At 43.5% G+C, this 17,141-nt stretch overlaps 1 protein-coding gene across 1 annotated transcript; it reads right to left on the reverse strand.

The window, feature by feature from the left end:
• Positions 1 to 13,635: 13,635 nt before the first annotated feature.
• LOC147737638 (uncharacterized) lies at positions 13,636 to 15,644 on the reverse strand. The gene has a single exon (XM_086939565.1). It carries the CDS (start codon positions 15,522 to 15,524, stop codon positions 14,556 to 14,558), a length of 969 nt encoding a protein of 322 aa, XP_086795691.1. The 5' UTR covers positions 15,525 to 15,644; the 3' UTR covers positions 13,636 to 14,555.
• Positions 15,645 to 17,141: the final 1,497 nt, after the last annotated feature.

The following is a 17,141-nucleotide window of genomic DNA, read 5'->3' on the forward strand; positions in this document are numbered from 1 at the left end:
CCATCCTACATGATTCTTATACAACGCAGGTGCTTGAGCAACTGCCCATTTCCTTGCATAAGTATATCTTTTGTGAATCGTAATGTGATTCGAGAAGGCAGGCATAATCATTTCTTCGCCACGAGGGCACTCCCTGACAAACTCTGGGGGCCAATCTTTTTCAGCTAACAGTATGTCATAGCCTTTTGAGAGGTTATCCCAAAATAGACCCCTTATTTTCCTAGTCTTATCTCCCTCTATACGCTATGTTATTTCGTATATCTTATGAGGTTCGCTCACTCTGGTGTCGGCAGTTTCTACTTGAATGTATTCATTCGTGTCCACTGTTTCCAGATGACTCATCAGGATCTTGCGAGCTATGCTGATTTCTGCTGCACTGTCTAACATTGTCTGAGCCCACTCCCCGTTTTTCAACTGTGTCCTCAGTATTCTCGGCATGTTCGATTACTCTAATACTGGCTACCTTCTTTCTTGGAAATTGTAACTTTTTACTTTGAGCAGGTTCCTTGTCTTTGAACTTGGTGTGCTCTCCTGGGTCTGACCGTCCTCTTCTTTCCGATTTCTGCGAAAAAGATCGAGAGGGACGTGTATCAATACTTTGATATCTATCAGGTTTCTTCAAATTATCCCTATTTCTAAGGTTATATCTTTTCTCAGAGGGCTCCCTCTGGGGAGACTGGTGTTCTCGAGTCGGAGTTCTTTCCCTCCGTCGAGGAGACCTTCCTCTGGACTGGAAAACTTTTTCCTTGGGAGTGGATTGTTTATTTCCATCCCAGCTCTTTTTAAGAGTGTTTGAATTATTTTTAATAAATAATTTTTCAGGATTTTCGAGCAGTTGGGGTTTTACTGGTTTCCCACCCAAACTGTCTCTACCTAGTTCTTCATAGCATTTCTCTATGATTCTGGCAAGCTCAATTGGTTGATCTGTTATATCTGTTTTCCTCAATTTCTGGCGGATCGCCACAGATGCTGCTTCTCCTTTTATATTGGCTAATAATATAGCCGAGACCTGCTTGAAGTCTTTCAGTAATTTCATACCAAGAGTTAAAGCGGGTTCTGGACCGTATTCATTCTGAATCTGTTTTAGCACATCTGGTATTACCGCCATTGATGGAACACCATGTGTTTTTGTGTAAATGGAAGCAAAGACTGTACCCCAAGTGTCACAGTCCTCCACATGTGGTGCGACCCCCATTGGAAGGCAGATGGTCAGAATCCTGTGTTTCTCAATAGGGGTAGTATTCGGAAATACTGCCTCTATTTGAGTAATTTTCTGTGCTAACCAGAAAGGAATTTGTTCCCGTTTTATGGGTGTTTTACCAAGACATGATTGTATGTTCTGTGGTGTAATTTTTTTGTGTTCCCCTGATGAGGGGTCAGCTGTGGAACATTAACAGCTGGTTGGACTGTTGCAGTCCGCATTACATATTGGACTAATTGTCTATGTATTTTAAATAATGTTTTTAGCTGTATTAACAGCTCTTCTCTTGACATTTTTGCAATGTCCGGATGTGGTGTGTAGCTGGCTAGAACCGGCCATGTTGCTCCTGGTCTACCTAGTGGACCAAGCCTGTTAATATGATCATTGTGTTTTAGGGCGCCTTTAAACCAGAGCAGGTGCTCTTGGAATTTTAATGGGATTTCTATCTCCTGGAAAGGAGCGTACTCATCGGGTGGTTTCTCTATTTTGTAATAGTGAAACTCTTTTTGTTCTAGCGTTTGCCGCTGTAAAGTTTATCCATGAATAGAATACCTCTGTCTGCCGATATTCGTGAGCCTCTATCACGAAAATGACTGTACCACCTTGTGGTGTCAGTCCGTTTTCTATAAGTTTTAAAGTTATAGATTTTCTTAAATGTGCCGGGATGATTATTGCACCCGGTTCAGTAATCCCTGTATCATCGGGATTCTGCTGAGTCGCATCTACTGCGGCATCAGCTCTGTTCTCAATGTCTGACATTTTATTGTCAGAAAAAGTTATACAGAGCAGGTCTCCCAGGAGACAAAGATTAGGTGCACAATATTTTGGAACACTGTATCCTTCAACGTTGAATAAACCAGAGCTTTACATAGGAATCTCTTCCTACTAAGGTCGGGCGGATTTTAACCTTTCACCCACTCCAGACGTCTATTGGAGTATTTACGGGAGAAAGGGGTCTGTGTGAAAAATGCACGACTGAGTTACTCTAACGTCTTGCGTTAGTTTATCGCCTTACCAAACGTTGGGCGCCATGTAGTGTAGTTCCTATTTTGCCAATAGGCCCTGCACATTGGAATAACATAAACAGTAGTATCGATGTAGAAGTGCGGATCTTCCAGGCCTCTACTGACTATGCTAAACTTAATTGGGTTTGTTACCAACTAGCTCAGAGATCACTGGAAACTTTCTTGACTGAATAGGAAGTGATCAGCTTCCTTGGCACAGACAAGAAGGGATTCAGTTTTCCAACAACCGTGCAACATGACAACTTTGCTCCTCAGATAAGAGTCAATCTCTAGGGTCGTGTGAAACAATAGACAGTTATTTTACTCAGTCAGTTATAGTGCAGATTACTTTGACCATTATGTAGAGAATAGAGAGACGGGCGTTTTCAATAAAAAGGTATTATTTATTGAACAGTCTTTCTTCTCATACAAGAGAAATGAATTGCCACAATTGCGAGACTAGTTATAATAAAAAGTGCGTACAGTAAAATGAGGATTGCGAAATAATACTGTAAAAGCATTGATATGGTTTCTTAGCCATACAATGGTTTAAAATGAATAAAACATATATACATTCATATATACATTAGGCTAACATACTCAACTGGTGCTTCTAACTACGCCTACCCCAGTGTACCTGACCTAAGCCTAACACGTGGATGGGAGTAAGTAGCAAGTTTAAGTTAAGTTGGTTTTGCCAAGGTTTGCTTCAAGAATTCTCTCTAAGGGTTTAGTCAACACCATACCTCTGGAATAGAATGTTGGAGGTCTGATATCTCCTTCCAGGATTCGATATCCCGGTCACTCGCAAGAGTGGGCCAGGAACGCCAGAGCTGGATTTTCTCGGCAGGAGAAAAGATAGCGTCTCTCTCAGCGCGTCGAGGAGGAGGAGGAGGGGCAGCGTCTGCGGGCAGCTTGCATTTGTTGGGCTCTGCCGGGGACAGCTGGTCGGCTCCTTGTTCACCACACTATCGTTCGCTCATTAGCAGCGCAGCGGTAGCGACACCGATAGCAGCAACAGCTCGCTAGCTTAAGGCAACGTTGGTAATATTGATACCTGAAAGGTGCCTTGTTTGACGTAAGTTTTTGGACATAAGAGGTCAATAACGATGTCACTAGGAAGTGATCGTCTATCAGTGCTCATTAGAGTTCTATTACTAATCAAAACATAGCAAGCGGGGATTTCCCAGGTTGCTGAGTTTTTATCTTGTTGAAGAACTCGGAGTGTTAATCTAGGAATCTAAGATAGCGGCTTCAGCTGTGTCATTTTGCTAATGAGCTGCAGAGGAAGCTGCAGGAGGAATGTGGCTCTGATCGGGTGAGGTCAGAGACAAGTTTCTGTAATATCACACTTGAACGTTTATGCTATTATAGGGAAATAAATGGATTATAGCCGTATAGGGGCATAAGGTCATAGGGTCAATCGGGGTCCTAGATTAGGATACAACAGTCCGTGAGGGACGCCTCATTGATCACCGATCCCCAGCCATCCCGACAAACGGGAGGAGCTGGCAACGATGCACGTGGCAGCCTGTGGCGGAGAAACGTTGGCAGCATTGTTGTGCACATTGTAGTGTGGAGCAGAGCCCAGGCAGCAGCGCAGTGGCGACTAGGCAGAGCGGGACCGGCCCTGAAAAAAGGTGGTGCCCAGAGCCGACAGAGACCGTTGTTCGGGGAAAGGTGCTGCCTTGTGACTGCCCAGAGTTCTGCTGGCCCCCAGGGAGTACTTTATGCTTCAGAGGGCATTTGATGGACTATACTTACATTGAGGGACCTACACAGAGGTCAGATGTAAAGACTAGGTGTCCTTGGTGGGGTGGTAACGTTTCCATCGCTTGTGGCCCCCCCTGGCTTGTGTCAGGGACGCATCTGGATTGCAGTAGCAGGGCCAGGGAGAGACACACCACTGCAGGAGGGCCCAAATTAGCAGAGCAGCAAAATGCACAAAAGGCCCCGGCTCGTAATGATAAACTTGATCAGCTATTCTACATGGTTCACACCTCCAGGCCGGTGTTGGAGGGTAAAATAGACAAGGTATCAATCGACCTGAACATTCTCCAGGAAGACCATGTAAGATGACAGACCAATTCAAACGTCTTAGGGAAAGGTCTATTCGAAGTTAAAGGAGCTCTAAGACCAGCTACGCCACCTTTCCAGATGAGAGGCGAATCTGGAACATAGAGTGGAGGATGTAGAGAAGTGCAGCAGGCACAAAACATCCGGATCGTGGGCTTCCTTGACGAGACAGAGGAGCAGAGCTGGTTGCACACATTGAAAGTTGGCCTACAACAATAGTGGTCCAGCATGGTCTCTTGACGTTCCTTGTGCTGTAACAAGCCCACAGTGTGCCGCTGCACCCTCCGCCTCCAGGGGCACAGCAGAGACTAGTGGTTGCACATCACCTGCACTGTAGGGATAGGGTCCTGGTGCTGCAGAGGGCATGCATACGTGGTCACATTGAAGCAGCTGGGGTCAGTATTGCCATATTCCCGATCTACCCCTAGCAGTAAGAAGCGGATGTCATTTATGGCAACCCAAAAGGCCCTCCGGGACGCAGGAATCTGCTTTGCATTGCTCTTCTCTGCTCACCTGAAAATCATAGTGGAAGATAAAACGTGGTTCAGTGACAATCCGGAGAGTAATTGGACCTATCTAGAATAGCACAAAGCAGGGACAGATGCTGCTACATGCTCCAGGTCGCTGCAACCAAAGCACAAAAAACAGAAAAGCAAGGCCGGGAAGACCTACTCGGCCCTCTGAATCTCAGACAGCGCTGGCGAGAGCAGAGGCTCTCAAAGTGCCATCCATCTTTCGAGCCCAGTGGAAGGGAGTAGCACCCAGAGTCATCTCATGGTTTGATGAACAGAGCGGTTACTCTGCAGGCAGCAAAGGATGTATAGCTTTATGGGGACTCTTACTCACCAGCCCCACAACAGCCTGACTTTGGGGAACCACCAGCGACTGGCTGGGAGGAGGCTGTCAATGATCGATACTCTGTACGGTCTGTCCTGCCATGCTGCCAGAGACAATGGCTGGTAGTCACATTTAAGATGGATCCAGGTAACTGCATATTTGCGGCAGCTGCAGGAAAAGCCACCCCTTGCAATAAGGCCCAGCAGACGGAGTAGTAGTGGTGGGGGTTTATTGAACGGTTTTATGCTACCAGGTATGCATCAGTTTGGCCAGCTGACTGTTGCTATCTCAGTCTGGGGAGGGGAAGTTAATTTTTCTTCTTGTACTTGTACCCAAGCTTATTAGGAGGGGACTGTGATGCCTATCTTCAGGGGATAGTAGGAGAAGGGGTGGGTTAACATATGAACAACACACTTAATGCAGACACGACCCTTTAGGTACAACTTCCTTCCCTGGAATGTCAGGGGGGTGTGCTCCATGGCCAGATGGTACAAAGTCTTAACATGGGGCTCAGAGCAGTCAGTGGTAAGTCCTCCTCTGGCAGGAAAGTGGCCAAAACATACAATAATATGTCTCATTCTAGTCGCATGGACTACATGTTTCTAGACTTTGGTCACTTCTTATGGATACGTGCACCCTATAGAGATTGAACCATAATCCCCCTTATCTCACTATGGAATCTTTTTGTATTAAAAAAGATGCTCAACTCACTTCAAGGAGGGATACTCGTCAAATGACACACGGCACATTAAATGGACCCAAGTTGTTGACTCCCGGACATTTAGCTTAGAATTACTGAGGACCTAGCGTACGGCTTAGAGGAGGTGTCCACTAGGCTATGTAGCGCAGGGGACATAGGGGCAATTATTGGCTCTAATAATAGCCTTACTTCCTCAATCCTGCATCATTAACTCGCAGGTCCCCTTTCACAACAAAAAGTTGGTTTAATAAGGAGCACAGTAGAATCGTTCCCTATTGGTCAGGGCAATAAAAGCTAAAGATATACAGCAGGTCCACTTCGCAAGGAAATGCTATAAAACACAGGCCTAGGTGAAAAGAGAGAGGGATGAGGGGAGATGGAAAGACCTCCAAGCTGCTTCTTCTGCCAAGACTGTTAGATTTTGGAACCTAGTTAAGTGGGGTAGAGCCGGGCAAGCCCACCCACCCCATAAATCTATTACACTTGTCCTTTACTCATTTTTTCCATCTATAGTCTCAGGTCACTTCCTCTAATGCTGCCAGGGGTGTGCTAAATGATCCATTGGCATCTTTCCCTGTAACCTCAGTCTGAGGTCTATATGATGCTGCAGATGTCGCTAAAGCCCTATATGCAATTACCAGAGGCAGAGCGCCAGCCCCAGACAGCATTCCTGCTGATGTATTTTGGCAAGATTGGGCAAAGTGATTTAAGTATCTACTCATTCTGGCGAACACCATCTCGAGTGGTGCCCCCACTCCAGATTCCTTCGAGGGCGCTGTACTAATTCCTATTTATAAAAAAAGACAGGTGCCTGCCTGGAAACTAGTGGCCTATTCGTTTAATTGATTCAGCAGAAAAATCTTTGCCCAACTCGTTTTGTTTAAAATCCAGGATAGCATAATTGATAAGGATACCCTTTCATGCCTGTAAGCGGGTTACTGCAAGAAGACCAGCACTATCGATCCCATTTTCCGTTTCTTACTTCTTACAGGAGGGTAGTGAAAATCAGCAGAGGCGGCATGTATGCTACCTTCGTCGACCTCAAATCAGCATTTGATTTGGTTCCCCATAAGTAGTTATGGTCAGTCCTCCTTGAATTGGGCATGACGTTAGATCTGCTTTCTCTGGTAATTTATATGCATCAAGGTAATTTTGCCCAGGTTTGTTGGGATGGGCTGGGTAAACTTACCTATCAGCTACCTATAGACAAACATGTTTGCCAAAGCTGTGTTTTGACCCCTACTCTGTTCTCCTTGTTCCTAAATGGCACGGTTCATTTTCTCTATTGCTTTCCTACCGACGCCCTTACTCTGGCCAGGACAAAAAAAAACATATTGTTGTTTGCAGGGGATACTTTGCTGATCTCGGAAACACCAGGATGTCTGCAACGTGACCTGCACCATTTCAAGGAGTTCTGCAGAGTGCGAGGTCATGAGACAAATGCCACCAAGACGAAATATATGTCTTTCAAACAACATAGATCTTAGTAGGGAAGAATAATGTTGGGGGACAAGCCACTTGAGAGGGCAGATGTATTTAATTATCTTGGTGTCTCCTTGTGTTCGACCATGTCCTGGAAGCACAAGAGGATGCCATGGTTCCTAAGCACAGACAGATTATTTGAGTTATAGTGAAGGAACAGTCGCTCTTTTTCTAAATCAATCGGTCCAACTTTAAAAAATCTATGATGCTAAAGTGTTGGGGTCCGTTCCATATGCTTCAGAACTCGGTGAGTTCCCCAACATTTCCTCTCTAACCCTCTCAGAGAACAAGTTTCTGAAAAAGTGCAACTCACCTTCCCCCACCTCTGATACTTGATCTGGGCAGAAAAGGGTTAGTTAACACCTTCGCTGTGGCGGCTAATCCGCCGCAGCGTAAAGGGGGGGGGGCCGCGCGGCGCTCACACGCTGGTGACGGAACCGCTCCGTCACCAGCCTCGGATGAGCTGTGCTGATGACGGAGAGGTTCCATCATGGCCCCGCCCGCTCAATAGAACGCGTCGTGCAGGCGCGAAATCAGCGCCGCGCAGGCGCGTCGGGCCGGCCATGACGGAACCGTTCCGTCATCAGCACAGCTCCACCGTGACTGATGACGGAGCGGTTCGGTCATCAGCGTCGAAGAGGCTAATAAAGTCAAACTACACCAGTTGGTATACTGGAGAAGGGTTTGGTCCACACCTGAACTTGCTCACTAAGCTTTGGCTCAGCGGGATGTTATAGATGCCAAAAGGCTTCACAAAATCAAGTGGCTACAGCAAATTAAAAGCTTTGTACTAGATACGGGTATGAGGGTACTTTGGGGAAACCCATCCGGCAAACCTATCCCCTCATCAGAAATCTCGTTACTGGCTATGGATTTGGCAATGCGAAGCGAGAGGTGGAGAGCCATGGACAGGAAGGTTCCTAGATTTCAAACGTCGCTCCTTCCTGAAATCCTACTGGGACATGATCACTGTGCCTCTTGAAATAAATCTCTAGTTTCACTTCAGGGTTGGCACTTCACCTTTGAAATCTTTGACCAACAAATGGGACTCGGGTGAATACAATTCTTTATAACTAAACTTATTTTAGCCCTACTCTAATCTAATGTATCATATAGATGCCTTACATCAACACTATGGAGCATTATTTGAGGACATTGGAAAATGGATGGTGCCCAGATTTTGAATCTAACCTACTTGTATGCTGCGATGCTCTGGCTCTCGAATGAGAAAAAATAGAATGTCATTTATGTAATGCTTTAAAAAAAATGTAATACTTCATTTGCCGATTGTAACTATGTAAAATGATTTTATGACATGAATTGTCGAAGTAAAACCTATTGAATTGCTACTAGAATATAACATACTACTAATGATAATAATATTAAAATACAAATTAAAAATAACATGCAGGCAATGGTATTAAGAAGGTGGGCCTGACAGATGGTGTAAATGGGAATCATGAATGTTCTGGGACCAGCCTAAGGTTTTAAGAACATATGTCCCTGAATGTCATCACAGGCAATGATAGATCAATAAGTCAGAGTTGTAATCATTATTTTGCTTATGCTAATATGACCGAATGGCCACATTTCTCTTTGGATGTGTTTATGCATTATATGTATTTAATATCATGCGTGTTTTTATTGCTTTCATGATTTTATTATATTTTTAGTGATCAAATAAAGCTATGGTGAATATATTTTCCTAGAACAAATATTCATGACATTTAGAATAATAGATAAAATCTATCATAAAATGTTCTTGTCGATTGTCCTGATGCGTTCAATTACTTCATTTTGTGAGTAAGAGGAGCGCAAGGTTGTCATGGTATGCAGATTTGTAGAGCGCACTATCACCCAGCAGGGTAGCCCGACGCGGAGTAGTTGTGAGTCTAGGCATCCCTTGGGCCTAGTGGGACTACTCGAAGCGCCAGGTCTTCAGCTTCTTACAGACTTCAACAACTGAGGAGGAGGTCTTTATGTGTAGCAGACGTTTGTTCCAAGTTTTAGGATCTATGTACGAGACATTTCGACCACTGAATCTGGTTTTCACTATGCCTGAGATTTGTGCAAGTAGGAGTCTGGATGAGCAGAGGTGTCTGGAAGGTTTGTGAAAGCAGATGCGTTTGTTGAGGTATTCTGGGCCAGTCTTATGTAGAGCCTTGAATGTATGGGTGAGACTTCTGAATTGTGTTTGCCATCAGCGCAGGAGTAACTAATTCGCTTTTTACTTCACTAATTAAAAAGAGCCACAATAAGATTATTGATGTTCAAACTGTCAGTGTGAGTTGTTGCATCTGATATTTAATAGATGCAACAGAATCTGCCTTAGCACACAAATGAAAGTTTACCAATTTTACGAATAGCGACACTAACAAGAATAGATGTAGGATTTGGTATGTTAGTTTGGGGTCAGGAAGGATATTATTCACACACTTACTGTAATTATAAATTGCATGTGAAGCATAAAATAGTGTACATAGCATTAGGTGTAGCAGTTGTAACAATACACATTTTGTAATAATCAATGAGTGAGTAGGGTTAATTATCTTCAATTGACCCCCTATGACTAAGTTATTCAATATTTGTTCAATGGCGCAGATATCACCTGGCCTGCATAAGGTGCTGGAGAGATGATATCATTGAAATTAGGATGGAAGCTGTGGTACCTGGCCAGTCTCTGGTAGTCCTCGGTCTAGTGGTTGACTTTAGGCTTGTACAAGACAAGCTCTTGCAGATTACAGTGAGGTTCACACAGATAGATGTGAAATGTGGAGCTTTGCAATGATTTGAACTAGAGTTAGACGATCTGACAAGTAATATCCACTTACCATCTGACTAATAATCACACTTATCATTTGCAAGTACCCGAGAGGTGGTTTCCGAGAATAGTATTCCTTTTGAGTGGCGTGTGAGGACGGGACTAGTGACTTGTGGGAAATATTCCACGTTGTGCGTTCCTGAGGATTCTTGGGTTGCTGGCAGCTCAACGAGAGGAATGTCTCAATAGTATTGATCTGGTGACTATCTAGTGTCAAATCAGAATGAACAGAACTGGCCACATGGTGAGATTTATGACAATAAAAACCTTATGATTCTTCTTTCCTCCGCGAGTGGTGGGTGTTTGTAGTGGCAGGTGTTATCTCCAACACAAACAATACAGTCATGAAATAAAGAATGTAACATTCCAGGCCAAATTAAAATTTAGCAGGAGAAAACAATTTATGAATAAAAATAACACTTTTGGAGCTCATTTTTGGATTCCAAATTTAAAAAGGTCTATAAAAACAACTCCTGACCCGGGGTTACCACCTACAGACTTCTTATGGGAGTAAAGCGCATTTGCACTTCTGCTGGGGAGTGTTGTTCAGTTCGAACTGTAATTCTGTGGATTGGGGGACAAAGATTTGGCCAAACGAGGGGGTATTCAATCTAGGTGTGGGTGGCAGAGAGTAGCCAGGCGGCATATAGGTGCTTGCAGTTTAGCTCAAAGGTGCCAAACAACATGTTTAAAAAAGTATCCGCACCTCTGTGAAAGGAGTGGAAGCGGCTATTGGCCCTGTGGATTGAACGCCCCTTTGATTGATGTTCAAGACGTGGGTGGGAACGAGCACCATTCAGTATGGCCCTCTGCATCACAGATAGAGTCCATCATTCAAAACTGTTGCTGGTGCCTGGCAGCTCATTGGCAAAGAAGTAAATCTGTTGGCTTGGCTCAAAGCTGGCACAGTAGGAGGTGGATCATGGCTCAACATGCATGTTGTCACTGGTCTAAAATGGGTAAGCCATTTTAACATAATTCTCCTCTTCAGGAGAGTTCTAGGAGTTGCCAAACTTAGAGCCCTTTCGGGGGTATTCTGTGATCATCTGTACTCCTCTGGTTAAAAAACCCTTGCAACATTTCATCTCGCAGCTTCTTGAAGCAATTTCATCCAATCAACAGTGTGTGTAATAGAATCTGGTCAAATAATCCTGTGAATCAGAATCAAGCCCTGAAGGCAAAGATTCAAGTTGAACCACCTTCATCGTGTTAGACTGGATAATGTATACTGCTCAGCTTCTGGCATTATGCAGAAAAACCAGGGTAAAGGGTGATGAGTGGGATTTTTTTTAGAGTGGAAACAATCCCCATGTTCAGGGTCTGTGATATACAAAATCAGTAACATTTTTCAGAGTATGTGGGAGGAGTCAGATTTATAGGACGGTCACTCCAAGCCACACCACAGAAGCCAAGATGTTCGGAATACTGTCTGGTTACCAAATGTAGAGTTTTACAGCCTTCCAGTGAATGTCTCAGCTCTTGTGTGCTTCCTGAGTTTTTTATTTTATTTTTAACTGAACATGAGTGACAAGACTTTGCCTCAGAGATACATTTTAATTTTATTTCGGCACATTACAGAGTTCTGTAACTGAGGGTGAAGAGACCCTGGTAATTAACCCCTTATACTCAGCAGGCTGCGTCGCTAACACTGCTTTGAGAAGGGACTGGGGGCAGACAAACGCAGACAACCAATAAGTTGTCCGCCTTGATTCAGTAGATCACTTTGCCTGAACCAATGAAAGCAAACATTTATGGATGTGTGGACTTAATCACCTGAGGATTCAAGAACAAAATAAATGGATGTATTTCAGGTGTTTTTGGCAGATTCAGGTGATATAAGAAGCAGCTTAGGGCCATATGTACAGATTTTAGGGATAGGGGTTTCCTAATTGCGATTCTCTTTGAATTACAATCAGGAAATCGCTATCCCAAATGTATGAAACTCTTTCAGTTTTATTCAGCGATTCCTAGGTTATTGCAAATCTACCTACCTCATGAATATTCATGAGGTAAGTCGCAGTTTGAGGCCCTCTGGGAATAGCAGCCATCATAGATCACCATATCTGTAATTACTTATTAATGAAGCAACTTTTTTTAATTAAATGCAGCCCATTTTCTTTAACGGAACACAGGATGCATTTTGAAAAAAACGTGAAGTTTAATTTTTGTAAAAAGTTTTTTTAGTTTAGGCAGTGGTCTCCATAGGACCACTCCCTGCTGTTAAAATATATTCTTTTTGCTGTTCTCAAACAGGAAGGGGTCCCATTGTGAATGGGTTAACCCCTCCTTCAAGGAGTCAGTAAAACTTGAAAATTATGCAACTGTAATTTGGTCGCAAAACATTTATACATCTCATTCAGATTCAGTATTTAGGCGGGACGTCCTAAACACGCCGCTTTCAAATACTGAATCACAAAGACAAACTGAAATTCGCAAATCTGCTACCGAATCACAACTTGTGTTTTGTACATGTGTAAAAGTATGTTTTGTACATGTGTAAAAGTATGTTTTGTACATGTGTAAAAGTATGTTTTGTACATGTGTAAAAGTATGTTTTGGGACAAGAAACGGCCAGAGTGTAAAAATAGTTTCTACATACGGCCCTTAGCTTCCAGTGAGTTAAGCTTCAACAACTGTCAGGCAGCCTGGCCTCAGTCTCACTCACGGATCAGTTGATGAATGCTGATAATTGAAGTCAGTCCGGGATGTTGTTGACTGATGTCAGCTCTGGTTGTTGGAAGATGTTACTTTATTGTGAGTTCTGGATGTTGGTGCCTAATGTCAGTTCTGGGTTTTGGTAACAGATGCCAGTTCGGGTTGTTGGTGCTGGATGACCCCCCACTCCCAGCCCCACCCCCGAGGCAAAGTTGCATCTATCGCGAAAAATGACGGACCATTTATATTCTGCACTATGAAACATTAGGATAAGTTTTGCTGTAGCTTTTTCAAACACCTGCACTTCTTAATTTGTGCACAGGGGCAATATTACCATATTTCAGATGTTTGTGTGATTTCATCTTTATAGATAGACTATTTATGTTTTCTTCTGATTCAGGTCTCTGAATAGGCTTTCATTTTACACAAAGCAGGAGTCATAACAAAAGATTCCATGAGGAAGGATACGTTAGTGAAATGTTCTACATTACTAATCTTTACACTATTGACAAATACTATCAATATCATCCGTGCAAAAATAGATACATTCGTAGAATTGATTGTGTTTTCCCTTTCACAGGCAATATCTTTGAAGTGGTTTTAATAGGCCTTTCAGGGCAACAATTGGTCGCAATCGATTACACTTGGTCACAATGGTTTGTGATTTTTCATTTTTTTCCATAAAGGCATATTCCAACATTTGACACTCTTCAAAAAATCTCCATGCATTGTTCTCTGGTACATCTTATACAATTTCCACACTAGAGTCCATGCACAACTTGCCACATTAATATACTGTTCACCAGAGTCAGGACGTTTCAATAACTATCAGCTTAAATCATTTTACTGGTTTCAATTTGTTTTACTAGTATGATGTGCCAAGGCTAGAGTCTCTTTGGCTTTTTGAATAGCAGCACATTTAAATTACCCTGTTGGCTTTCATTCATTAGCTTGTTGTAGGAATTTAGAGAAGAGCATTTCAGTTAACTGCTTCCACTTTTTTGCTCATCACAATTTTCTTTTTTATATATGTAATCGCCTTGATCTTTTCCATGAGCAAAGTCACAGGAGGGAGCAGCTCTCTTACTACTGCAACTTATTTTATGTCAATCTGCTGAACGTTTGGCATGGGAATGTTTATAAAACAGTGTGAGTGTCTTGTGGGTGGGATGTGTGTGGGTGGGGGTGTGTGATTAGGGGTGAATGGGGTGTGTGGTGAGAGTGCATTGGGACTGGAGTGCGTTGGGTAGGAGGGGTCGTTGGGGGGAATGCGGGGTCGTTGGGGGATTTTGTCATTTAAAAAAAAGCCCTTACAAGTTCCACCTTAACACCTTGGCTGCTAAGGCAATTTCCAGCCTGTGCTGGAAATTGCTATTCTTCTTTATTTATGACGAGCTCAGCTCGTCATCAGCACAGCTCAACTGTGCCTCATGACGAGCTGAGCTCGTCATGAGCAGGGAAGGGGTTAAACAGGTTTGCAACTAAGCTAGATTTGCGTTCACCCATTAAGTCAGATTACCATTCTCACTTTAGCTTTTCAAAGATATTATTTCTCACTCAAACCGGATATTTTCTCCCTCATACGCCTAGGCAGACTGAGTTATTCATACATTCAAACACTAGCCGCTTGGTTTTGCAGCGCACTGCTAACTGTTTTGGGGCAATTCCATGCTATCTCATCAGTAAGACTGATTTCACTGCACTTGTAGGGGTTCAGTTCAGGTTAATGTCCATATGTTGTACTTTCTTTTAGTTTACATGGAATTATGTGAATGAACATCATTCCTGAGCGGAGGCGTGCCTAGCGTGCGTTCTCTCATGGTGAGTCAGGCTAATTTTGTGGTTGAATCCTTTTTGACATTCACTGCACCAGTAGGGTTTTTCCCCTGTGTGAGTTCTCTCATGCTGGGTCAGATGAATTTTCTGACTGAAGCTTTTTTGACATTCTTCACACTGATAGGGCTTTTCTCCTGTGTGGGTTCTCTCATGATGTACGAGATGGATTTTCTGACTGAAGCTTTTTTCACATTCGGTGCACTTATAGGGTTTTTCTCCGGTGTGTGTCTTTTCATGCTGAATTAGACTACATCTCTTAGTAAAACATTTTTCACATTCATTGCACTGATATGGCTTTTCTCCAGTGTGAATTTTTTCATGCTTAGCAAGAGTACTTTTATCGTTGAAGCTTTTCTGGCATTCAGTGCACTGATATGGTTTATGTCCCAAGTGTGATCTTTCATGTAATGTGAGACTGATTTTATGACGGTAGGTTTTACCACATTCAGAACACAAATACCGTTTTTCTCCTGCATGTGCACCTTCATGCTGAATTAAACTCGCTTTTTTGCTGAAACTTTTTGGACATTCAGTGCACTGATATATTTTTTGTCCCAAATGTGTTCTTTCATGTCGTGTCAGATAGTGTTTCTGACTAAATCTTTTCTCACAATCAGAGCACTGATAAGGCTTTTGTTCAGAGTGCGATTTCATATGTCGAGTCAAGTAGGATTGTTGAGTAAAGGTTTTCTCACATTCGGAACATTGATAAGGTATCTCTCCTGTGCACCTCTTTTTCTGTACTGTCCTGTTCAAATTACAAGCTAGGTTTGTCTCTTGTGAAGTGCATGGGTACACTACTTCTGCAATCTGCACAGTCTTATAAATAATGTACACTGTTTTTTGATTCAAATTGTGCTGCTGTTCTGGCTCTCGCTTTACAGTCACAAAACCCTCCATCTCCTCGATCATGTGTGTCCTTGCTGCCCCCAACTTAAGGGTTCATTTACATATAAGAAATTAGAGAGAATCCAGACACTGCATTTACAATCAGTCAGCGACTCTGCTCTGTATTGTCGTTACTTCCTGGTCAAATCCAGCTTTTAGAAATTGGTTTCTTCTAAAATCTCTGGAACATCTCTCTATTTGTAGTCTATTTGCTGCAAATGACAGAATCCTTAAGTTTTGTTCCTGTCCACACTTGAACCCACCTGCAGTATATAAAAAAAAAGAATTAAAGTGAAATATCTTTCAAGGTGTAAAACTAGTTTTAACGAAATTTTTTAACAGTGAATGGCAGCATTCTGGAAGTAATGCATGGGATAGTTAGTAGGGTTTTGAGGCAAGGATAAATGAGACCAACATTAAATAAAGCAGATTGATGTTAACAATAAGTGTGCACTCACTCCTATCAGTAACATAAAATGATAAATCTATTTACATTTTGTATAGACCGTAAAAGAACTAAAAACAAATTGTTTTGCGATGTCGAATAATATCAAACTGAATAAACTAAATTTTAAACTTGCATAATCTTGTAAAAGGCAGACACAGGAAGATGGCTGAATGAAAGCCGTAAACGTTTGCGCTGCCGGGCACCCAGCCTAATCCTACAGAATCCAGTACTCTCCTAAGGAGTCAGAGGTCAGACTGTGGGCCCCTTGAGGCGGTCCCACGCAGAGCCCTGCAGGTGGTAGAGGGGGCTCGGACTGACTTTCTACCATGATCGAGCAGACGGATGCCAAGGCGAGAGCCATACAGTGGCAGCCCAACAATTGCAAATTGAGCTCGGCAGTCCAAGGGGGCCCCAGGCCCCACAAAACCATGATGGGAAGCGTATAGACGCCTGCAGAGGCTTGGCTGAGATGTACTGGCACAGCCGGGCACACTGGGGCTGAATGGCTTCCTAGAAATAAACTGATCGCTGGGGCACGCAATGCTGGTTGGAGCCTAGAAGCCTGAAGGATGGTTGCCACAAGGACAGTGGCTAGATAATTGAGATGAGGTCAGCACAGTCCTCAGGCGGTAACTGCCCCTGCTCTTCCTGCGTTGGGGACTGCTGCTGCAGAGAGCGTACACAGTTGCAGAATGCCTGCATGAGAAGGCATAGAGGGCTGGGCCTGTGAAGTGCATACAAGTTGACATACAGGTGCCACCTGTGCAACCCCTCCTCCCTCCCCATTGACGTGATCATATAGTTGGGACTGCGACCCGGTAACCCTGAGCTTCCAACTGATAAGAGGTTGCTGAGAAGGGATCTTCCAGCTACTAAGCTTTGAGACGTGGGCGGTAGTGGATGAGAGGGAGGCTTGAGGGCTAGGTCCTTGCTCATGCCTCGGGGGACATTGCCTAGTTCTCCTTCATGTTCTTGTTCTGGAGGTAATAAGTGGCAGACAGACCTGAAGAAGACAGTCTGACCTGCAGTGGGCTGGGCCGCTGTTTTGAGAGGGTTCCCCGGGGATAGCAGAGCACCTGCTGAGACATAGAATTTGAAGGAGGGTGATAGGCCCCTGTGGCAATAACTATTCTGTGTAGGTATGGGCCGAGATAGATCTTCTAGAACAGGCCAATAACAAAAAATGTACAGAT

This window comes from Lissotriton vulgaris, chromosome 1_1 (genome assembly GCF_964263255.1).
Source record: "Lissotriton vulgaris chromosome 1_1, aLisVul1.2, whole genome shotgun sequence".
Taxonomy (NCBI): Eukaryota; Metazoa; Chordata; class Amphibia; order Caudata; family Salamandridae; genus Lissotriton; species Lissotriton vulgaris.